Raw genomic sequence first — 23,610 nt, forward strand, 5'->3', positions numbered from 1 at the left:
CCCGGTGAATACCGCCAAGCACATACTAATCCATGATCATCAGCATGTCACTCTCCTTGATTCTCCTGTTGCTCTGCCAAGCGGTTGGACATGGCTATGATCTCCCGTAACCATAGCAGTGACACAGGACATCATCATTCCTTGGCTTCTGGGCGCTGTTCTCGCTAGACCTGCCCCAGGTGACTTGATGCTAAGAAACTTTACCCTGGTTTCAATATGGAGTGAAGACATTATACAGTGAAATAATTTCTGCGCTCATTCGCATGCAAAAGCTATGGTACATAGTAAGAGACCCATCTCCAAAACGCCGGTATCATGATATCTAAAGAGCCGCTGCGCGATGTAATGATACAACATCACAAGTAGTCCTTCGCGACCTGCCTCCTCAAGGTAGGATTTCAATGCCAACAGATTTTGCTTGCGCCATAACACTCTTGCAAAGTCCCTCCAGGCTCAATCCTGATAATCTTGTCTCGGTCTGCTTGATCTTCGCGATTTCGTAAACGTGCTTCAGGGAGATGCTGCCGACAGTCTCGTGTCCGGGATTTTGGGCTCCGCGAATTCGGTTCTTGCGAGGTTCAACCTTTGCGGCCTGCAAGAGCAGCCATGTTGTTGTGGGAGTTCGGAGGTCGAAGTGGAAGGAGCGATCAGGGCGGACTGTCACTCGGGCGGGAATCGGGACACCGGGGTTGATGTGAGCTGTTCTGGCGTTGAATTCCTAGTAAAGTCAGACTCTTGTTGTTCCGCATCGTCGAAGCAACCGTGTGCGATGCCTCCGTACCTTGCAGAAATCCATACTCTTGACGCCTTTACTACCCAGGGCTGGACCGACTGGCGGACTGGGACTGGCTTGTCCGGCGCCCACGATGAGCTTGACAATCTGGTCTTTGGGGATCGCTTTCTTGGCCATATTGACGAGTTGGTAATTGTATGTGGAGGGCCAAAGATGTGCTCAATTCCTCTCGCAATGAACCTGGTCTGCTATTTGCGGCCAAGATTTTCGAGAATATCGAGACTCGGGATGGCAGGGCGGAACCGGAGAATCCCACCCGATCGGGGCTGGACCTCTTGAGCGTCAAGGTTCGCCAGAAAAATACTGGACGTCATAGGGACAAGCATAGTTGCTCCTGCTCAGGACTCGCTCAGGGTCCAACACTAGCCCGTAGCTGTAGTTTCCATGCAGAAGTAGCTTCAGGAAACTCTGTAGACTTGAGAAATCCCTCATACTTTCTTTTCGCACCCCCGTCTGGCCCGAATCGCCGGTCCTCAGCTCTCATTGTCGATTGGAACCCCTTTGGGCCCCGCGCTATCGATTTCTCCCTGATCTCCAGATCCTCCCAAGTCGCTCTCCTTCCCTCCATCAACTCCCTTCCTGTCGACCACTATCCATCATGAACTGGCTCAAGTCTACGTAACTTGCCCCTCCCCTGCATTGCATTCTGAGCCCCTTGACTGCAAATTACATGTCCAGTCCGCTAATCGTCATCCTTGGTATAGTCTCTCTGCTGTCGCGGGCACACAGGAACCGATCTATGGCCCTGAGGCCATCCAGCCTGTTTCCCAGCAACAGACTGAAGATTCCCCATACAAGGAGCTTACCAAGGAGGACCTTCGGTGGCGTGCCTACCAGTACACTAATGTAGAGACTCAGACGTACTATGCCATGGCCGACAATGGCACGCTGGTCATGGTCCAGATCATCTACAGCAACATCGTGTGAGTCGTCGACTATACTGCTCTTACCTCTAATTCACCATCAACACTGTCCTAATTTCGGTCATGGGTCTAGTGGCATTCACACTACCGCGCAGTTTAACTGCAAGATCTTCAACGCTTCCGGCGATGGCAAGCCCCACCAATGGTTCTCCGATCCCTTGTACAACCACATGTTTGACGAGAGCATGCTTTCTTTTGCTGCCGACAACGTATCCCTGTCTCTCAACGAAGAGGGTAACGTCTACACCTTCAAGTCGGCTGTCAACGAAGGCTGTCTTGTGGACTTGACTTTCACCCGTACCGCTCCCGGTTTCGCCATCGGCAAAGATGGTACTACATACTTCGGCACAGACCCAGAGAACCCATGGGGTTCGATGCGTCATGGGTTCTGGCCTCGGTGCAATGTCGCGGGTACCATTACCACTAAGGAGAAGGTCTACGACATGACGGGCCGCGGAATGTTTTCCCAAGCTCTTCAGGGCATGAAGCCCCACCACGCTGGTAAGTCCAGACATCCTATTACAAGGAGACACCTCTGACAACAATAGCTTCCCGGTGGAACTTTATCGATTTCCAGACCCCCTCATTCTCCGCTATCATGATGGAGTTCACGACACCACCCTCGTACGGGTCGACCACGGTTAACGTCGGTGGTATCGTCAAAGATGGCGAGATCATCTACGCCGGAACAACCAACACTGCAACCCACACAGAGGCAGGCCAGGACCCAGAAAGCGACTGGCCGGAACCCAAGTCGATCAAATGGGTTTGGGAAGGCAAAGCAAAGGATGGTAAGCCCGTCACAGCGGAGGTCAACGGTGCTCTTGGTCCAAAGCTTGACCGTATCGACGTCATGGCCGAAGTGCCAGGCTTTATTAAGACCATTGCTGGCAGTGTCGCCGGTGCACGGCCCTACATCTTCCAGGTAAGCTGCCATGGTTTGAAGGTAGTTGCCCTAAGCTTACACATTGTAGTACTCCCCTCAACAGAAGCTCTCTTTGAAGCTCAAGATCGGCGACGAAGAATTCACGGAGGAAGGAAGCATGTTCTCTGAGGCGACTTTCATCTCCTAATGCTTTACGTACATAGCATTGTTTCCTTGGCTGTCATCGGCGTTTGAGTGCTTGCTCAATATATGTGCCACGAGATTATATTACATACCTATAAACCAGCAGTCAGTCTAGTACTGCTTAGTGTATAGTTTAATGCTTTTCTCTGTTTTCTTACGACGCTCAACTCCGAATCTGAAACCTTCTCATTGCATCCTTGACTCATCCATCAACTTGCTCCTATTAACACAAGTATCTTGTGTTACAATATCCCTCATTGACATGGACCGAGTCTTTACTCCCTTCATAAAAGCCACCAATATCCCTTCCATCTCTCTTCGTCCATTCATCTCCTTGCTCTCTTTGCTCCAATTACTTCATTTCCAGACATCCATCCACCATCCCTCACCACTACCACCATACGGCTCGTTCTATCGAACTCCCTACCCAGTTAACAAGCAACCTCACCATCCAAAATGCCCCCCCTCAACATCCAACCCCGTGGCCTCGCTGTCCCCCTCGGCGTCATAAAGTACCGGCGTCACAGGTCCGTCGTTCATTCCACTCTCAAAAAGCCAACACTAACAGGTCTCCCTTCTACAGGAAGCTTCGTGACAACATTATGGGCGTTAGTACGTCTTCCCAATACCCCCAACCCCATCTCACGGCTCGAACCCAGCCCGCCTCCAAGTAGGACCTGGAGATCGAAAGACGGTACGGTCTAGCTAACACATACTCAACCTGCTCAGCTCGTCCGGCGATCCGGCATGTCTTTGATCTTGACCCTGTGGTGCCTGTCCATTAATTCAGTCGAACAATGCTAATAGATATGGCCGCGGCGATAGTCGTCTTGCTCGTCGTGGAGGGGTGTATCGAATGAAGAAAGAAGTTTACGACGAGATTCGGATTGTCCTGAAGGGGCGTCTTACCGAGGTACGTGTCTCATTCTTGTCTTCTCTTGTTACAGCGTTGCTCACTTCAGTCCATACAAGTCGGAGCTTTCTTTTTCAAGTCGAGAGTTCTGCGCGGATTGGAAGTAAATACTAATCATGCCGCACCACAGATCATCAAGAACATTTATCTTCTCCTGCAGTCAGCGACGATCCCAAGTCATGAGAGAAAAGTAAGCAGATGCCTCCTTACTTCTTTTCCTCCTCCTCCTCCTCCTCCTCCTCGAGTTTATTGAAAAGAGCTAACGTCATCCCCTCCGCATTTCTAGCTCGTCACAACCATGGACGTCGTGTATGCGCTGAAAAGAGTACGTGCGTTCATCGGGACAAAAGCTTGGTTTGGTTCGGTTTACAGATGTGCTCGAGCTAACACGCGGTTCTTCTTCCGAACAGATGGGGCAGACGATCTACGGGTTCGATCGTGTGATATAGGTCTTGATTTGAGTTGGGGTACGGTGGTTTCTGTTTCGACTTGAAGTTAGTTTGGCGGTGGATGGATCGAAGTTCAGTTTGCGAGTACGATACTGATGATGTGGTTGAAACTGGCGGGAGGGAATGTTTGCAATGAGTTTGGTTGGGATACTTGTGGTTTGCTGGATGATCAAGAAAGTCGAGGCTGGAATTTGGTGATTAGGGTACATACAAGACCAGCTGGTTACTGGGTTTTATTAAGGAAAGATTTAAATCAAATGGAGCTCTTTCAATCGATGTGAATTGTTCAACGCCCGTAGAGTCTAAAGCTACCCATATAAAATGCAAAAACATATCGTAATACAAAACGATCCCAAGGCAAGAATTGCGAAAATAAGGGAAGACTCAAGGCCAAGGCTAAGATTCAACCAAAAGCTGCTCCCCCTCATCCAACAACGACGTAACCTTCGACAAATCCTCGATCATCTTCTTCCCATGCCCAACAAGTAACAACTTCTCCGCGTTTGCCGGCAAGCCCAGGTAAGTGGGCGGCTCACGCTCGGGCAACTTATCAACCCAGGCAACAAAGGACGAGAGACCCGTCTCCCCAGGAAGGGCAAGACAGTCATCATTCTCGACACCCGAGACAAGCTTGTATTCGTCTTCGAATGCAGCGGGGGTCAAGAAGCTGTGGACGAGGAACTCGAGCTGACCGAAGTCTTCGCCGTCGTCGACCTTACCGCCGTACATCTCCGTGATGAGGGTGCGGATCATCTCCCAGGGGAGTTTCTGCGGCGCAACGTTGGAGCGCCCCTGGGCGATGCTGTCGACCCAGTGGTCGATGATGTTTGCGGAACACTCGTAGTCGCTGTCGTTGAACTCCCAGAAGCCCTTCCAGCCGAGACTGGGTGCGTAGCGGAGTCGTTCTTGGACGACGGCGTGCAGGAAGCAGAGGAGGAGGTAGACACGGGCCTTTTCGACGGGTGCCTTGCTAGCGCGCGTAGACAGGGAAGACAGGGAGTCCTTCATGTTTGCACGCACACCGGCGGGCTGCTCGTACATGAGAACGCGGGACGCGCGGATCAGATTGACGGGAATCTTCGGGCTGGACTCCATGGAGAGGAAAAGCCTGAAGTCCCTGTGGGGTTTGAGCGAGGCGAGACGTTTCTCGAGACTCTGCAGCCACGACGGCGCGAGATGGACGTTCTTGACCAGTACCCAGGTTCCGGCTGATGCTGCGTTGCTGATTGCTTTATCTGCGCTCTCGAGACCTTCGTTGGAACCCATGGCAATGTTTGCACAGGTTGCATGGGTGCGTTCCACCAAGGCATCGACCTTGTAGCTTGCGTCAAAACCGGGGCTGGAGCTAAGAGAGATTGGCGCAGTCGCAGTGACCTGGCCTACGATGTGTTGCAGGTCAGTGCTCCCATTGTATAGTTCGCGGGTGAAGACAGCCTCAACGAATCGCTCGGCAGCCGGCACAAATCGATCCATTCTGCAAAGCTTGACAAGCAGCAGCGACCGGAGGAGCTTGTCCAAGTCTGATGTGTTCTCGTCCCAAACGGTAGGAATATAGTTTTCAGCGAGTTCCTCATCCAAGAACTTATCCCATTGTTCTGCAGCCACAGAAGGAAGATACTGCTTGAACAGCGACATGTTGCCAAACGAGCTCATCACCTGAACCTTGGCCTCAGGATTGGCCGACAAGTCGGTGCCCATGACGGATTGATCAATGATGGTGTCAATGATTCCCTTGTCCATGGGGTAAGGAGACGCTTGCGCCAGGAGCATAGCCAGAGTGATGCGATCCTTTTGAATGACTCCCAAGGAGGTTCGTTGATAAGTCGTCACAAACAGATCACGCAGAATGATATCAATGCGCTTGGCGTAATCCGTCTTCTTGTCCAGTCCTGAATTCTCAAGGTGTGGGTTGCCGTGGAGAACCGAGTTGAAAATATCAGTAAAGTACTGAAGAGAAAACTGGTAGAAGTGGTTGATGTGGTGAAGCTGTTCCAGCACCGCGAAGACCGCACTGCATGAGCGTGCGATGATGCTGTACCGCTGAGTGATCTCTTCCACCTCGGTCATGACACCTTCGGTCTCAGCCATCTTTCTAGAGATCTCTGCAGCCTCCTTCTTGAGAGTCTCGAGTGTTTCAATGACCTTGTCATCATCGAGGATATTGCCATGAGACTCGTTGAGGGCTTGCAGCAAGCGCTTCTCAAGCTGGCGCAGATGAACCTTGAACGTTCCTTGCGCCTTGACAAGGTCAGAACGGCGGCCATCGACGTCATCACGTTCAGACTTGAGGACTTCGTTAAGCGACTGGATCTGCAGACTGCTCTGCGTAATAGTGAAGTTGACAAATGTGGTTCTACTGCAAATATCAGGAGCGAAAGTCGCAGATGGGTCTCTTGTCGACAGGAAGAGCTTGAATGAGGGCGAGAAGTCGATCTCCTGCTTGCCGAGCTGGATGAGAACACGACCTCCAGTCTTCTGGTATTCCTTGTTGAGGACGTGGTTGAGGATAGGATCCAGATGCTCGGCATCTTGAATAAGGATCGGGTTACCGAAACGCAGTGCACTTTCGAGCTGCTTGACGAACGAATCATCCAAAAAGCTGGTCACCGTAAGTTTTCTGTCTGAGCTTTCCTTTTGCAAGAACTCGGTGACACGGCCGGAAGGATCGATAATCAGAGGGTATCTGTTGTAGCGCTTGAGGAAGATGGCGTTCTCTGTGCTCAGGTCATCGACCGGCAGTGAGTTTGCCTGCCAGGCAAGACGTTCATCAGCATTGGATAAGTACTCCGTGATCGGATTGTGTGGCTTGAAGCTGATGCCGGATTGGACTAGATGCTGGGCCCAATCCTCGGTCATTGCCTTACGGAACTGTTGGTCGTAGAAACCAGCGTAGGCAAGGAAAGCCGCCGCAATGAGAACGTCACCAACAAGTGTACCGATCTGGGTTTCGAAAGATCTGCTTCCTTCCTCCCATCGTGTGCGCTCTGACGACAGACTGTCGAGTAGCCGTACACTTCTGTCGACCTTGAACTGCACTCTTTCCATCTCTGCCTTGATGGCCTGCGTTTCGCTAATAAGGCCAGCATACTCGGTCTTGTAAGTGGCGATACTGCTCTCGAGGTCATTGATGGTGTTTTCGATAGCTTGGGCCTCGGCCTTGGTTTGCAGAGCCTGCTCTTCGAGCTGACCAACCTCCTCACGAAGAGGTCCAACACGATCCAAGATGGCAGAGTAGTTGACCTGTGCTTCGACCCACTGAACTAAAGGACCGCAGGCCTTACTGGCGCGGTTGACTCTCTCGTACGTGAAATCCTCCTGGGAAAGGAACTCCTTCTGCATCTTCAACCTGTGGTTCTTCGTCATTTGTCTCTCGTTGTCGTAGTTGACAATGCTGGCAATGAAATCGTCCTTGCGCACAATTCCTTGAATTGTCTTCCAACTGTCAATCTTGTGTCCCAGCAGAGTACAGACGGCTTCCAAAGCAAGCCGGACACCAGACGGCGGGTTACCCATAGAACGGACTTCAGTGAGGTGCTGACGCTTAATATTGCTCACACTCTTCTGGGCTTCCTCCACTGCGGGCTCGGCTCTGGCAAGGTCGTTCAAGACGACCTCCTTTCGATCAGCGACTTCCTTCTCTTGCTTCTCCAGTGCAGCTTGAACCTGGAGCGAAGTTTGCTTACGCTGCTCCGCCTCTCGCTGGTCAGCAACCATGCGCTGCAACTTCTCATTGGCCTCTGTGTCCTTCTTTTCCAGTTGCGTCTTCTTCTGCGCTAGACTGCCACGAAGATCGCTGACCTTCTCGACGGTATCTCTCAGTTTCTCCAGACCGACGTTCAGATGCCGCTGTTGCTCCTCCAGGTCCTCCCGTTTCTCATTGAAGAGCTTGACATACTGGGCAACGAAGTCAAGGTAATGGCGCGGAGTCAAGTAGGTTGTCTTTCCTTGTTGCTTCTGGAGGCGCTGGTTAAATCGTTGTAGCGAGTAATGGATGTAAACCATGGCATTGACAACCGCATCGCGGTGTGACGCGGGCAGGCTCAGCTCGCGGTAGGCCACGGGTATACTGTCAGGGGCAACAAAATTGGCCTTATCAAGATCGACAGACTGCGTGAGCTCAGTTCCAACCTGGAAAAGAGCCTGATCGGACCAGTCGCCCATCCAGTTGAGGACGCAACGATTGAACAGGGCAGGACTGGTTGCAGCCTTTGAAGAAAGGCCTTCTTCGGGAGGGTTCATAGTGAATACAACGTGCAAGTTCTTGACAATCTGCTGGGTGAACCACTTGTAGAGTTCCTCTTGGCTGTCGAGGATGAGACCTTGCCGTTGGGCACCCTCTTTACAAGCTGTCATAAGCGAAGAGAACTCATCTCCTTCGAAAAGACCAGGAACCTCGGCGTTGGCCAAGAGAGTGTTCATACGTTCCAAGAAACCAGAGTCTAAGACGTTGGACTCGTCCATGATGAAACAGATCTTCTCACCCTTGCAACCGGCACGACGAAGAACGCTTCTCAGATCATCGTCGAAGTCTTCCGACGAGTATTTGCCGTGCACCTTAATTTGGAAGACCTTCAGGCCATTCATCCAGGCAACGAAACGCGACAGCGTCGTCTTACCACTTCCGCTGACACCGATAAGGATAAGGTGACCCTGCGGTTGACGGAAGACACGATCAATGCGAAGGGCGTGTTCCAGGACATCGTTGAACAGAACCAGAGGAACATCGACTTCCTCCTCACAGAATGTCTTGAGACGTGCCTTGACAAACTCACGTAATTGTTCTTGCTCAACGGGAACGTAGTTTCTGGAAAGCCAGTTGGAAAATAGGATTGGTCCCTTGAGAGCTTGCTCCTGGTCAATGGTAGGGAAATGTTCAAGTGCAATGCGCCGAACAGCATCCGCAGTCCAGGTTCTTTCATCTTCGGTAACCAGACGGTCCTGGAAGAGTCGTAGCGCCTCGTGAGCCCAGATGCGAACCAGTCCTTCGACTGAAAGGCTCTCAAGTGGTTTAATAGCCTCGTATACACCGCGAACCCATCGAGTCAGTTCACGAGGAGAGTAAACGTAGTGGGGCTGAATCTTTGGTGTAAAGCGTTGCTGAGACTCCAGATAGAACTGCACCATGGCCTTGGTAAGAGACTCAGAGTAGCCACGCAACAGAGGCAGAATCTTGAGGATCGCAGAGTTAAATGTTCCGTAAATTTGGTTGAGCGAAATCTCACCAGGGTAATCGACCATAACCAAAGGAGAATGACGAAGGAATCGCTCAGCCATAGGTGTACGACCAGCATCGGTAGGAGGGTTACAAGCACCGACGAATTGAATGCGATCCAAGGAAACCCAAGTCTTGTCAGAGGTCCTCCAGAACCCATTCTGCTCAACAAGCTGGCGCAGGAATGATATCGCCCGTTGGGTTCCGTACTTGTCCGGTGCCGGCAGGTTGATTTCATCGCAGAAAATGACAAGCCAACGACCGATTTGGGACGGGGACATAATGACACCGTTCAACGTCTTCTTGTACTCGCAGTACTGCTCGAAAGTCTTGATGAGGAGGTCAGGAGTCGTAGCGCTAGAGAAGTTGAGGCCGACAACCTCCATATTAGGCAGTTTGCGGAGCGCGGCAAACAGCGTCATAGTTTTACCGGAACCTGGAGGACCACAAAGAAGCAAGGGCTTATGCTCGGCAAGCCATGAGTAGAGAACATCCTCATGGCGAACAGTATCCACTGTGGGAATGACGACGTCGGTTTGCGTGATGGAATGGGTGTTGACATCAATGGACGGAACCTGAGTTTGCCAGCTTGTCCATCCTCCCTTGGGAAGAGTTACGTCGAAATCGATGAGGGACGAATCTGTCTCAATAGGAAGATCGATTGTGGTAAGACCAGAGACGAACTCTCCGAAGGACTTGCGATCATTCAAAGGACAATCACCGGTAAAAGACCAGACAAGGGCAAGGAGGAGCTTCTTCGAGATGTAGGACTCGATTTGCCCGAACTCAAGAGGGAAGTCAACATGCTGGATATTGTACTCAAGGACATTCCGGCAAGCTTTGTTCAACAGACTGAACAAGGTGTTGAGCGCGCGGATATCGGTAAACTCCATGATGTGGTTGTACTTCTTAGCTTCCGCGAGCGACCTAAGAACAAGCTCATCGGTTTGCAGAAGCCCAGAGAGGATAGTCGAGAGCATATCCTGGCAGTTCTGAGTGGTGACGGCACTTTGGCCGGCAGGGGCACTGTCATCGTCTAAGTCCTCGAAAGTCTTCGTCTTGAGCGACTCCACATAGTTGGAGATGATCATTGAAGGCGTCACGGTATCTTCGTTAAACCAGACCATACCGCAACGACTGACAGTAGCCAGGGTAGCATACTTGAGACTTTCAACTTCGAACATAATGCGGACATTTGGAGGCAAGTTCAATCGTTCTCCGTTTGGCAGGGTGAGCAACTTGTTGTCATCAAGCACACTGTTCAAGTTTTCTACCCATTCGGGGTCGACATCGCCGTCAAAAACGATCCAGTGACGCTTGGTGTCTTCACCACGAAGGTTGTCCACGATCTTTCTGAGGATACCAGTAAATAGGCCGTCGGTCCATTCTCTCGTAGTGCTATCAAGACTACCGTAGAGGGCTTCCTTCGACATGACCTTTGAATCGATGATGTGAGAAATACCTTCCACTCCTTCAATACGTTGAAGGGCCTGCAATAAGATCTTCCACGCGGAGGACTTTCCAGCTCCCGACTTACCAACCATCATAACACCGTGATGGATGCTCTGAATCTGGTAAAGCTGAAGAGCCTTCGTGATCCACATCTCGCTGTCGACAAAGTGCTGTTCTCGTGCAATGTCCTGAATAGCAGCTGTGAGCTTCTCGTAGTTGGCTGGGACATATTCCACGCCAGCAAAGTCCTGCTCCTGAATTTGCAGCATGGTTGCAACATCCTCACGGACCAACTTGGGGGCAATGGTCTCACGAAGACTCTGGACGATGATTTGCGGCTCAACAACCTCATCGGGGCCAAGATCGCCATCGGAGTCCGCGATACGGGCACGCTTGAGACCTCCCGAACTGACGAGAACACTCTTCAGAGCACGAAGACCGAAGTCGTAGTGAGCCTGCTTGGACAGCTGACTCGAACAGTGGTCGAAGAAGGGGACAGTCTGCTGTGAGAGACGCTTGGCTTGTTTGAAACCCTGAGAGAACAACATAACTTCGGCAATAAGCTCCTTGTCGGGCTTGGACATGGCGACACTTCGGAAGAGCTTCTTCAAGTTGTCGGGCAGGTTGGAACGACCAGCATAGCCAGGGTTCATGGTAATGAAGATGCCGGTGTTGAGGTTGACACTCAGACGTCTGCCGACCAGATCAATCTGAGACTTCTCATCAGTCTCCTTGTTCCTGAGACCGATCTGGATGTTCTGGATTTGCTGAGACACGGCGGAAAGGATACGCTCCTCAAGACGGTTGAACTCGTCGAAACAACCCCATGCACCAACTTGGCAGATACCAAGGAAGATACGACCCATGGCCTGGAAATCGAAGGTATCGTCACAGCAGAAGACAAGCGTGAAACGACCGAGTTGAAGACCCAAGGCCTTGACGGACTCTGTCTTTCCGGTACCGGCAGGACCATAGGGAGATCCACCAAGCCGTTGGCATAAGGCTTGAGTAAGGGTAAGGAAACAACGATCCGTAAGGGGTGTGCGGACAAGGCGCTCAGGAACACCGAGGTATTCGAAGCCGTAGTTCAACTTAGCATTGGCCATGTGGACGTACAGGCGCTGCAGGAAATCGCCATCGGCCTGGTAGACGTAGCGCATTTGAAGAAGCCAGAGATAGTGCGACGGGCTTGTTGCATTGGAAGCAATAAGCTTGGAAATGGTGTCACGTTGATGAACAAACTCTGTGATTAGGTGCTCGCACTTCTTTCTGCTGATTGGGTCTAGATCTCCCAGCACGGTCACTGCCAGGAGCTCTAGCACTCTGACCTGGGCATCAAACAATGCCGGGAGGTTGGTGCCACCGTTCTCGAGCGACTTCTGTACTACATTAGTCCAGACGACTTGACTAGCAAGAACGACGATTTGAGCTGGGTAATTGGCAATGAAGTCGTCGAATGCAGTACGGTCGACCTCGGAGGAGTTGTAAAGAGGATCGAATTGTTCAATCGCTTCAGCAAGGAGCTCGGCTAGAGTTGTTTTCATGTTATTCTCAAGCGCAGTCAACCAGTCGTTAATTCTTGGTGTTTTGACTAGGTTGACCTCCTTCTTCAGCCTGACCTCCTCGCCCTCCTTGGACGTGAAGCCAACAATGTTGTTGTCGTCATCCATCAGAACACCTGAAAGACCAGCAAACATCTTCTTGAAATGTTTCGCGACACGGAAGATATCATTACTGTTTCCGATAATTTCAAGAAGGTCCTCATCACCGACGAAGTAGAAACGAGGGAAGGAGACACGCTCTCGCTCCAAATACTCACCAAGAGCTTTCTGAATCTTGTTGAGCAACTCGGCCAGTCGTTCCAGAGATTTCTGGACTCCGTTGATCGCAAGAACGTCAAGCACAAATGGCGACTTGTACACCTTCTTCATGACCGCGAAGAACTCGGAGTTGATGTTCTGGAAACGGCTCGATTCCAGAGGCAGGAGATGCTTGATATCAGCATTGCCGGTGAAGACGCCCTCAAGGTAAACCCATTGTCGCTGGACGTCAATCCAGACATCAAACAGAACATGAACTCGGTTGAGTTTGTCTTCCCAGGAGGAAGCATCCTCTTCGAACTCCTTGTAGTAAGGAGAGTGCCTCATTGCCTGCAGAGAGTTCAAGTTTTCACTACATTTGGCGAAGAGATCATCGAAGCCGCGAATCAGACGGCACTTGTTCTGGTAGTTGACAAGGTCAAGGGAGTAATTTTGCCAGGTCTCGCGAACGGACTTCAGGAACTCTTCTAGGGCCATTTCACCCTGGGCCTGCGCGATGATATTACGGATAATGATTTCGCTAGTTGCAAGCTGGAGATCCCATACATCGCCAAGGGTGAGGGAGACCAGGGAGAACCTCTTGCCTGGCTTTAGAGCCTTGTAAATCTTCAGCCAGTGGCGCTCACGCACGGCTTCCGACTTCATATCCGACAGCAGGGGGTTGACCTTCAAGAGCTGCTTGAGAACATTCTGGATGTGTTCAAATGCAGCATACTGCCGCATGCGACTGGGCATTTCCTTGGCCATCTTGATAAGTCCGTCAATAGACTGGCGAAGCTTTCTTGGCTGAACGCTTGTCCAAAGCTGTTCTTTAAGGTCATTCAAGCTCCTCCAGATAGTAGACAAGGACGACCAAACAGACATAAAGTCGTGGACTTCCTCCAAAATCTGAGGTAGGGAGGATTCCGCACTTGCGGGTAGATCAAGCGCTTCCTTGGCTTTGGAAACCATCTCAAACTCTGACTGAAGGGATTCTAGGCGTGACTGGAACGAATTCAGAGACCGAGACGCCTCCTCTGGCGGGATAGTGCCAGACACAGGCTTCTCTTCATTCCACTCCGCAATGGTCTCAGTGATCTTGTCGTTGATAACCTTGTCCTCTGCCGCAATCTTCGCACGTAACGCCTCGGTCTGGTCCGCGACGATCTGACCCTTGCGGCCAAGCAATTCATTGAGAGCCGCCCACTCGCCATCGATGTTCTCGATGTGAAGCCAGTCGCTAGGGAATTGGTAACGCTGACGAACAAGAGTGGCCTGGCCTTGCCGGAAAAGGTCAACCTCGGGCTCCCACACCTTGGTCTTGCGCTTGCACTGTTGCACGGCAGTGATAAAGGCGACTGCATGAGCGGTAGATGCAGAGTCCAGTGACTTCCCTTCTAGGTCGTGTCGAGCGGTGGCAATCTCAGAGTGCACTTCCCGCATACGGTTGCCCAATCTAGAGCCGAACTTGAGCAGAATTTCGTGCTGCCACTGGTCGTACTTGGAATTGACCCTAGTCTGGACTTGCTCGTAGTCGATCTTGATGTTGCCGAACGACCGGCTGACTTCAGATGTGTCAAATGTGGCTCGACTCTTGCGGATCTCCTGGAGAAGTTGAAGCCATTGAGACAGGTCGTCGCCTAGGATATCATAAACCTGCTCAGACTGCAGATCCCACAGGGACTGGAATTGCAACCATTTGTCGACGTATCCAGAAACTTCTTTGAGCCTAGTCTCAACAGAATTATACACGAGATTCAACTCATCTGTGCAATGCTGCGGCAGTTCAGCAAAGCATGACTCTGAGAGCTGGACCTTCTGCACCTCGATAGAAATCTGGTAGCGCGATGACTTGATCTTCTCAAGATTGCAAATGACGCCAAGCCAGTTGTCAAAGTGGGAGAACCAAGTAGCCCGAGCATACTGAAGAGGAGGGTCAAGGTGAAGCACCTGGTTACGCATGGAGATCTCGTGGGTAAGCTCTGGGAATTCAATGACGTATGCTGGGGCTTCTGCATCGCCTGCTCCGTTGACTTTTTGGATAAGCTGCTGGCCACTCTGCGCTTCTTCGAATGAGTTCATCCACTCGCGAATCGCCTTATGCAGACGCTCGCTGAGAATGGATTCAATCGTTTGGTTCAGGTTGTGCACCCAGTATCCAAGGTTCACGTAGTTCTCCAGGTTCAGCTTATCCACTGCAGCTTGAATAGTATCGAGGCGCTGTTTAAATGCGGCGAACTCATAGGGACAAGTCTTCAGTTCGTGGGTCGCTTTCTGAATAGTATCATAGATGGCAGCCAAGGTCGCAGTCTTCTGCTGGAGAACAGAGGCTGAGGCAGCGAATTCTCTGACGAACTGAACATGCTTGCTCTCACCCCTGCTGGGGATGACCGAGTCAAGGGTGCCATTTGCTAAAGCCGATTGTTTGACATGCAGTTCGTACGAGTGGACGAATGATTCCCATCGAAGAGGAATACCTCGAACAATCATGCTCTGGGCGTCGTTGACATATCCATTCAGTAGAATTGCCACGTCAGTCATTGACAGAATCGAGCGGTTTGTTTGAAGGAGCGTGCGAACGCTTTCCATCAAGCTGATAGCGTAGGGATACACTCGCTTGGCTTCCTTGGAAATATTGCTGACGGCATGGGGAACCTGGAAATTAAGCCAGATGAGGTTTCGCACTTCCTTGAAAAGGGCAATGATCTGAGCATCGAAGTTTACGGCAAGTTCTAACGTGTTGCCGGCAGCCCGATTACGGACAATATTGAACAGTCGGCCGGAGATGGCGATACGTCGTCTTTGTACATCGTGCAACCATGTCTCGAACACTGGCCGGGTATCCAACTTCTTTCTGAAAAGGTTACCCTCCGCTTGAAGTTTCTGGCCTTCAGTATGCAGGTGCCAGTCTTCTCCTAGGACATCTTCGACTTTGCGCATGTACCCGTCTAGCTGACGCTCGATTTGGCGTGCCCAGACAATAGCACCGGAAACAGGAGGCAGATCCCGTAGTTGCGCCATGGCGTGCGCTTCAGAGTGACCATACTGTTGCTTGAATCGCTCATGTAACGCAGAAATATCCTGCTTCACATTATCGATGAGCTGAGTCTGGTATTCACCGATGGCTCCTCTAATCTTTGGACGAACAAGAAGAGCATTAAATTTCGAGAAGACGCGGAACATCTCGTTGGCGTTCTTCGCCGTAGCGAGACGGTCACGAAGGCGGGCAATGATGGAGTTCTCAACGCGAGAAGTGCGTTCGTTGTAAGCGATCTCCTCTTTGATCCAGTTCTGGGTTCCTGTCGGTGAGACATCTAGCACATCCACGCTCTTCAGGGCAGCATAGGCTTGCGCAACTTCCTCAACGGCGTCAACATCGCCGATTTCCTCGACAATGACAGCGCCATCAGCCCCTGCGCCAGCCGCAGCATCTCCCGCAGAGGAACTCCGTGGGCCAAGGACGTTTGCGATGGTCCGCTGGAGTTGCTCGTGGTTGACCCGGAATGTGTTGATGTATTTCAATCGTTCTTGAGTCTTATCGTGGCGCGCATGGATTTTGATAGGGATGAACTTTTCGTTTCGACGCCTTGTAGATTCACGAGCAACGTTGGTGAATTCCTTGAGGTTGTCGTCCCAAGTGCGCCAGATGGCACCAGCAGTTTTCATCAGGGTGCGGAACTCGCGGTAGTCGAGGTGCAGGATTGTCTGGCCGTTCAGTAAGGAGTGTATTTGCGAGTCAAGATCACCAGAGATAGCCTCCACAAGCGCAAGAGCACGCTTGATTGGGTAAGGGCAGATTTTCAGTTTCTTGTTCAGGTGGTTGAAAATGAGGGTAAGAGACTCCCGAACTTTCTGCAAGGAAGTAGCAGAAAGAAGTTCATCCAGCGGGAAATCTCGCATCAGCTGGTTATATTTCTGGACTAGATCCGTCGCTTCACGCAAACCGGTATCTGCAACAAAACTGAGCGTGGCCTGGTAACGCTTCGCGTGGCGTAAGATGTCCAAGGTCAACTGAACTCCTTCGCTGCGCAGCTGCTTGTCGATACCTTCGAGGGCTGTCTCCATGGATAACCAGAAGTTGATCTCCTGCGCTGCCGATCCGCTGTCTGCATCGCGCGACATCTTCGTAATGGTTTGAATGGACTTAATCCAAGCGTTCACGTTGTTCTGAATGCTGTTGATGAACGCGCTGCTCTCAAGTAGCGCGGGGTCGATAAGTTCCGGAGAAGGCTTCACGCCTCGCGTTTCGGCTTCAGCAAGTGCAGCCTGAACCACTTCATGGAGGGGCAAATTCAATGCAGGGATCTCGATGTTCTGTTGCAAATGTGAGAGCGCGAGTTCCAGTTCCGCGAATTTCTTCTTGGTACCGGGAACTCCAGTCTTAACCTCCGAGTCCGTCTTTGTCTTCGCAGCGCCATCTTGGTTGCGTGTGTTGGCTTCAAAGTAGGGGCTAAGACCGTGGTGCAAGAACAAATGTAGGACCTCGTACGGCGACAGCGCAGCGCCTTGTTGCGCCTGGTTGTTGCTGAGAGCTGCCGGCCCGGGAAGATTCATAACCTGAATTTGGGACGCGATCTGAACGGACGGGTCGATAGGTGCCGGCCGCTTGATGAAAGCCACCGACGCGACAGTTGTGGAAGAGGACGAGAGTTCGGTAGAAAGACTGTAAACATACTGGGCGGGAGGTTCTGCGATAAGGTCCAAAAGTCAGTTTGCTGCCCTCCTATTGACCGCAAATAAACATCATATACGTACCTTCACCATCTGCTGTTCCGTTCGTAGTCTCTGACGCCACAAGGTCTTTCTGGACATAGAGAGCCACTTGCGACTCCGACGCAAACCGCAAACATCTCTGCGCGGTTTCGTTGTACTTGGCTTCCGATAGAAGGCTGCCGGTATCCTCAAGTTCACTTTTCAGCGCCCCTAGAGTAACCTGCAACACATTTATCAGATAGTCCACCACAGTATCTGCGTCAACCAAAGGCCCTTGGGATATGGCGGTGGGAACACCGTCCGGGACCCCGGAAGAGGCGACCTCCATCACGATTATTTATGAAAAGTAACCCGACTGTATCATCGATAGTCGAAGAAAGCGGGGGAGGTCCGTTTTCGGTAGGACGAGCGTAGGATAAGGGTAGATCGCGGGGTGACAACGCTTTGCGACCCCGGATTGCGTTGGTATCGGCAACAATAACAGAGTCGGCCAAGAGAGGCGGTGGTGACAGTACAGGTAGGCAAAACAAAGGAGTAATACACTGGAAGGAGTGAATCAGAGTAGAGGATAAGTTGATTAAATGATTAAAAACCGTGCAGAAGCTTGTCCGGCTGTCGATCAAGCTCCAACCTATCCAGAGGGTGAGCTGGTCACTTAAGGATGAGCCTGAGACGCGGCAATCCAGAGGCCCGCCGACGTGCTTTTTGGTTGCTTTCAGGGGGTAATCTACGCTACGCCTATCTAGAACTAGTCGCCTGCCACGTTCCTGTTTCCACGTGACCCCGCCGTTATCTCCGCATTGACCCTGTCGCCGTTTGATCTCCATCATGTGTTCGGACTCCTCGTCTACATTTGTTTCAAGGGACCATTGAATGTTCTACTGATATTCCCATGCTAGATGCATGATCGTCTAGCTAGAACAATCTCTACTCATAGCCCATGATCTATGGAGTATCAACCTAACCTCAAATCGCCGTTCCAAGGTCCGCCTCCGGACGTTTTTCCACCTCTCGGCACTTGCACTCAAACTTTGCACGGAACTCAGCTTGTCCAATGCTCATCAGCACGTCCAGCGCCTTCTCGCTTGCTTTGATCTTAGCGTAGCGGCCAGACGATGCAACGCCCTCGGCAATGACAGTATCGTGGACCATCACAGCAGCAAGCACACGGGGAGTCTCTCCATCAACGACAGGTATCTCGCCCGCTTTCAGACAATAGTCCGTGCAGCCATATTCGTTTGTGAGGCGGTTGTGTAGGAAAGTCTACTATGGGTTAGCTTTGACCTACATCATGATCAAAAAGGCGAATGAAGCTTACGGTAGGGTGCTTGTTGGCGAAAGTGTCATAGATGGACATGTCACGGAAGAACCATCGCACGTGCTGTTTGTAAAACTCTTCAACCACTCGGAAATCGAAGTTTGAGTCGACGAATATAGCTCCTAGGTAAGCTTCCACCATGTCTGGCAGACACTATACACGGCGTTAGCTGGAGCATTCAACGACCGTCAGCGTATAGCAGGACACATTACCTTTGGCGGATCAGTTGTCACCGTCCAATAGTCAATTGAAACATCCTTTTCGAGCTCAGCGGCCTCGATCTCCTCTGCGTATTCAGAGATTCGAGAGAGCAACGGACTGCTGAAAGCTCGGAGGTGCTTGTGGAGCCCAAGTTTGACCGCTAGGGCTCCTAAGAACTTATTGGAGACCATCGCCATCTGTTACCCCGATCAATATGTTTATCAAGCAGTCTTAGAATCAGCTCACCTTGTGCTCCGTGAGCCATTGCGGGCCTCGATCAGGATATCTAGAGAACAGGTCTTCCACACAAACCATGTCAAGCAACGAATCGCCAAGAAACTCCAATCTCTGGTAGCAGGGCACAGTAGCCCATGCCGAGGGGTAGGAAGGGTGGGTAAACGCAGAATGGAGAAGTCTTGGGTATTTGAAATGATAGCCAAGTTTCTCTTCGACGATCCGAGCAAGTTCCTTTTCAAATCCTGTTGCTTTCTCGGTTTGGTATGAGGGGAGTGTATAAAAGGAGGAGTAATCCTTCCAGCAGGAAGCCTTGTGGTCCTCATGGTCAACCAGGATGGTCACAGCTTTGGCCGCCATGTCGAATCGGTGATCAGGGCCGCCGGAGAGTAGAGAAGCACCGATTAGTGCTTCACACACATCCGCAATAGTCTTCTCTGCCAGGCGATGTTTTGCCGAGGAAAGGAGCTTCTTGCTATGATCTTTACCCTTCAATAGAGAGGGCCCCTCGGGATACCATGTATGTCTGATGAACACTCTAGTTAGTAGCTGCTGCGGACTAAGGTCAGCAAGATTCGTACCTGGAGAACCCCTGGCTGCGGATAGAACGGTAGAGTCTCTTCTTGATGGCAGTGTTGAACAAATTCTTGTTGCAGATCAGACACATGCGCTTGAGGTGAAAATCATACTCATCGTTGTCAGGGTTCTGTGCAAACAGGGAGATCGAGGTTGCCATCTTGAGAAAACAGTCCCCTAGGAACTCAAGGCGTTCATAGTTCTTACCCATTCCCCTCTGGAACTGGATTTTCTGAGCTCGGTGCTCCTCGGTATTATCAGAGTCTTTAGTAAAGGCCTCTAATGCAAGCTCGGGTTTTACTGTGAGATCCAGCTCCTCGCAAGCCTGCAGTGTAATTAAGAAACCATCGAGCCTTGTTACAACGGCAGGAAAAGCAAGACAAGATGCTGCGAACAAAGCAGGAATCTAGGTTTTTCAATAACTAAACATCACAGACACCATGGATAACTAACCGGAGAGATCTTCAAAGGTTCTAAGCAGATGACGCACCGTGTTGCTGCTTCCTTCTCTTTATCTGTCATTTTGTCCAGCATATTTCTTCGGAGGCGGACAAGCTGCGCCCTTAAGACCGGTTGGTCCCAGTTGCACTTGGACAGGAACCTTTCCCTAGATGTCTCTGACAGGCTTATGCAATAGTTCATGATGTTGTTCATATGCCGACGGCGTGGTACGGAAGGGGGTGGAGCATCAGAAGGTCTCAGGCTCTCATCCACAGAAACAGTAAAGTAGCGACAGCGTCCATCCCATGGATCGAGCACAAAACGATCACAAAAAACGTGCGGGCTTATTCCCTCTGGAAAAGAGAGCCCGTCAGTATCATTTGTCGAGGCGACAGTATCCCAGTCAATGAAAGTCAATGCCTCGTCATGTGGTTCGGTGTCAACATCTATGCTTGCCGGCACTAGCCAATACGGCATGCTCTCAGGCTCGCAAGTGTAGGTCTTGTTGAAGACATCCTGAAATATCCGCAGTGTGAATGCAGTGACAGAATTCAGCTTCTCAGCCGAAATTGCGCACGGCTTCTCCGGGGGAGCAAACTGAACAACAGTCTCAATGTCGTCTTCTTCGAGATAGATGGAAAAATCTGGGAGCTCCGGTAATCTCGACCGAGTTAACAAGACCATGCTCTGGAGCTGTCGCGCAAGTGGCCTGGTAGGCTTGAATGTTATGACCGTCGCATATAGCGTATCTGGACTGGTACCACGGCCCTCGGACCACCGAGATGGCTTCTGTATCATTTCGTACTCATTGGCCTTCTGGCAGGTGATTGCTAGTCTCGCATTTCTCATAGCAGGTAGGCGCTTATGATAGACGGAGTTGAAGTGGTCGTCAAGCAGCTTCTGCTTCCGAAGCAAAACACAAGCATCAAATGCCGCAGATCGCTTCGCGGTTGACTTGCTCATTGCTGGGGTTCCAGTAACGCCACGGATAGGAGACCTTTCCGGCAATATGACTTCGCATACGAACGTGCCTCTCGTCGGGAGCACGACATAAGTAACCTGACCAGGGATGTCCCCCTCGTATTGCTATATCAAGTTAGATGTTAGATGTGGATGCGAAGGCATCGGTATGCTGGGTATAGACTTACCAAGGAGCTTGCGTACCGTGCTAGAACAGCCAGAGCAGAGTGATATGTTAGTCGTGCCCCTGAACTCTTGATGGTATATGCCCTTTCCGCTTCTTCCAGATACGATGAGCCCAACAGCCCGTCATTTCCTTGTAGGATCCGGTCTTCTGGCAGTGACTCACAGAAAACTTGCATAAGTTTCTAAACAGTTAGCAGTCACATAGCCTTTTAGCTTCAAGCCAATTGTACCTCTGCATCTTGAGCCTCCAGAAGGCGTTGTTGTTGCACCTCGTTGTCTCTCTCAACAATGCTTGCGTACTATCGAGTTCTTCTTTTAGGGCTGTAAAGGCTGGTGGGTCCTGTAACGTACAGTAGAGTTGGCCTGTCTAGCACGCCCACGACTCTGAACATACTGAATCATGGTATCGAAAAGATCAAACCTGCATAGTCAGAATCATGCAGTAGAGTCGAATCCCCAACTTACCGTACGACCAGATTACAATCCGCGATATCGAGCCCTTCTTCGGCCACGGAAGTAGCAAACTACTAGCATTTAGAATGGCATCGTCACCATAGTCCAAATCACCACTTACCAAACAGTTGATCTCCCCGCTCCTGAACTTGAACAGAGCAAGGAACTGTTGACGAAATGATATGTTTGCCCCAGTCAAATCATCAGACCGGGCACCAATCAACAATCCGGGTTGCAGATGAGGAATCTTCAAAACCGTAAAAAGCTCTAATAGCATCAAAGCCGTATAGCGCATTTTTGTAAAGACTATGCACTTTGTCTCAGGATTTTTCTGGTAGTGTTCGGCGAGTTTTCTCTGCAAGACCTGCACCTTTTTGCTTAGCTGCCCTGGTTCGTCCGGACTGCTGAGCATATAGTTTCCAGCAATATCGCTGGCCTCTTGCAGCCGGGACATTTCTTCTTTTGATTTCCCTTCGAGCTTTGGGAGCGCTTTGGCTGAAAATGTTTGTTTCCAAGCCCCATCTGAGCACCATCTACCAAGCTCAGAACTCGCTTGCCACGAAAAACGAAAGACGGATTTCAGCGCGCTAATGTCGCCGAATCGACTTTCCATCAGATTGTGGAGCTTTGTCCCAAATGGCGCTTCGAGTCTGCCATGAATCCATAACTCCTCTGTGGGACGTTTGACAAACTGATGTATTTGAGACGAGGCTGATGCCGTGGCGATTTTGCTGTCCAAGTATGCTTCCAGATTTCTGTAAAGTTTTAGCCAATGAGAGCGGCTCATACAGCTTTGCAGCGTACATAGCACCATCTGTAACATCACCTTTGGTGTCAATTGGCGACGCCGTCATTCCAAAAATCCGTGGCCGACCTGATGGCTCTGCGAGCAGGTAAGAGTCCCTGATGATCCTATGACCTTGTCAAAATAACACTTCTGACTCTTGACATATGATGCGAACCTTGCATAGACATGGCCCTTCTTCGTATGGTGGGCTTCATCAAATATGAGGAGGTTGATTTGTTCCATTTTGATATGGGCACCAAGTAGGCATTGGTGCAATATGTCTGCCGTACAAACAATCACCATATACTTTTTGAAGAACTCATCCCAGGTTTCTCGACTCCAGTGGTCAGGGCCTAGAGCTCCGAACAGGTGACCGACATCGGTGTCCAGATTATTCCGCAGCACTCCCGCTTGCTGGTAAGAAAGTGCCACGCTGTCGACCTGTTGCACCTGTTAGCATTGTCTATCCACATAAGTCTCATGATTCCAGACCAGGAAAAACGAGATTCGATGCGGGCCTCCATCAGCACGGTTGTTGAGTTCCTTTTCGATTGTATACCTCAACAGAAGCACGGCTATCAAGGTCTTCCCAGCACCTATAGTACGATTAGAGAGCGCGGCAGTGGTTCAGGAGAGATCTTTACCCGTAGCCAGGACAGCAATTGTATTCTGGGTCTTCGCTCTTTCAAAGAGCTCTATTTGATATTCTCGAGGATCAAGCGTGCCTTGCTGCTGACCACTAGAGGAAAACAGCAGAGCCGTGGAGAGTTGACTCTCTTCCGAGGGCTCGACTTTCTCATCACAAATATCAGCCCGCTTGGCTAGCCTAGCAACACATTAGCCCTCAGAGATTGGCGGCAATGCTTGCTGGATACTGACAGCGCTTCGAAACGGACTTTCTGCTTCTTTCGGCGCTGTGAGGCATCTTGGGCAGGAGTGATGACCTCGATCTCTGACTCGGAGGAGGAATGGTCTTTGGCGTCGATGGAATCCACCTTGAAGGAGATTGTTAGCAGATCTTGAGGTTCTCGACATCTGGTAAGGCTTGGATTGCCCTTCAAGCAACAATGCGGTAATGAACCCACCATTGACATGGCGGCAACTGATGAGTCCTCGCCCATAATACGCACA

At 50.9% G+C, this 23,610-nt stretch overlaps 4 protein-coding genes across 4 annotated transcripts; 1 reads left to right on the forward strand and 3 right to left on the reverse strand.

Moving 5' to 3' along the window:
• Positions 1 to 212: 212 nt before the first annotated feature.
• BDV17DRAFT_255889 (mitochondrial 54S ribosomal protein uL11m) lies at positions 213 to 1,002 on the reverse strand. The gene is made up of 2 exons (XM_073756990.1): positions 782 to 1,002; positions 213 to 718 (listed from the first exon to the last, which is right to left on the reverse strand). The coding sequence occupies exons 1-2, from the start codon at positions 908 to 910 to the stop codon at positions 386 to 388; spliced, it is 462 nt and encodes a 153-aa protein (XP_073618362.1). The 5' UTR covers positions 911 to 1,002; the 3' UTR covers positions 213 to 385.
• Positions 1,003 to 1,232: 230 nt separating this feature from the next.
• On the forward strand, positions 1,233 to 2,968 carry BDV17DRAFT_239134 (survival factor 1 family protein). The gene is made up of 5 exons (XM_073755917.1): positions 1,233 to 1,411; positions 1,498 to 1,716; positions 1,790 to 2,217; positions 2,265 to 2,641; positions 2,691 to 2,968. Exons 1-5 carry the CDS (start codon positions 1,392 to 1,394, stop codon positions 2,787 to 2,789), a joined length of 1,143 nt encoding a protein of 380 aa, XP_073618363.1. The 5' UTR covers positions 1,233 to 1,391; the 3' UTR covers positions 2,790 to 2,968.
• Positions 2,969 to 4,442: 1,474 nt separating this feature from the next.
• BDV17DRAFT_239218 (dynein heavy chain) lies at positions 4,443 to 17,944 on the reverse strand. The gene is made up of 2 exons (XM_073755918.1): positions 17,366 to 17,944; positions 4,443 to 17,298 (listed from the first exon to the last, which is right to left on the reverse strand). The coding sequence occupies exons 1-2, from the start codon at positions 17,649 to 17,651 to the stop codon at positions 4,544 to 4,546; spliced, it is 13,041 nt and encodes a 4,346-aa protein (XP_073618364.1). The 5' UTR covers positions 17,652 to 17,944; the 3' UTR covers positions 4,443 to 4,543.
• Positions 17,945 to 17,982: 38 nt separating this feature from the next.
• On the reverse strand, positions 17,983 to 23,600 carry BDV17DRAFT_301771 (putative RNA helicase/RNAse III; the record flags this gene model as incomplete). The annotated part of the gene is made up of 17 exons (XM_073764311.1): positions 17,983 to 18,586; positions 18,642 to 18,794; positions 18,854 to 19,039; positions 19,089 to 19,602; positions 19,658 to 20,058; positions 20,106 to 21,179; positions 21,242 to 21,421; positions 21,470 to 21,538; positions 21,591 to 21,660; positions 21,705 to 21,763; positions 21,814 to 22,447; positions 22,497 to 22,604; positions 22,655 to 22,920; positions 22,972 to 23,075; positions 23,124 to 23,305; positions 23,359 to 23,474; positions 23,565 to 23,600. 17 exons carry the CDS (start codon positions 23,598 to 23,600, stop codon positions 18,290 to 18,292), a joined length of 4,449 nt encoding a protein of 1,482 aa, XP_073618365.1. The 3' UTR covers positions 17,983 to 18,289.
• Between the last annotated feature and the right edge of the window lie 10 nt (positions 23,601 to 23,610).

The sequence above is a fragment of the Aspergillus undulatus genome, assembly GCF_047715775.1.
Source record: "Aspergillus undulatus strain CBS 261.88 unplaced genomic scaffold BDV17scaffold_9, whole genome shotgun sequence".
NCBI classification, from domain to species: Eukaryota; Fungi; Ascomycota; class Eurotiomycetes; order Eurotiales; family Aspergillaceae; genus Aspergillus; species Aspergillus undulatus.

Coding starts and splice junctions, on each gene's coding strand:
- BDV17DRAFT_255889 (XM_073756990.1), bottom strand. CDS start 910: ATGGCCAAGAAAGCGATCCCCAAAGACCAGATTGTCAAGCTCATCGTG. Junction 719..781: donor AGAGTATGGATTTCTGCAAG/GTACGGAGGCAT, acceptor TGACTTTACTAG/GAATTCAACGCCAGAACAGC.
- BDV17DRAFT_239134 (XM_073755917.1), top strand. CDS start 1,392: ATGAACTGGCTCAAGTCTAC. Junction 1,717..1,789: donor ATCATCTACAGCAACATCGT/GTGAGTCGTCGA, acceptor TCATGGGTCTAG/TGGCATTCACACTACCGCGC. Junction 2,642..2,690: donor CACGGCCCTACATCTTCCAG/GTAAGCTGCCAT, acceptor TACACATTGTAG/TACTCCCCTCAACAGAAGCT.
- BDV17DRAFT_239218 (XM_073755918.1), bottom strand. CDS start 17,651: ATGGAGGTCGCCTCTTCCGGGGTCCCGGACGGTGTTCCCACCGCCATA. Junction 17,299..17,365: donor CGGAACAGCAGATGGTGAAG/GTACGTATATGA, acceptor ACCTTATCGCAG/AACCTCCCGCCCAGTATGTT.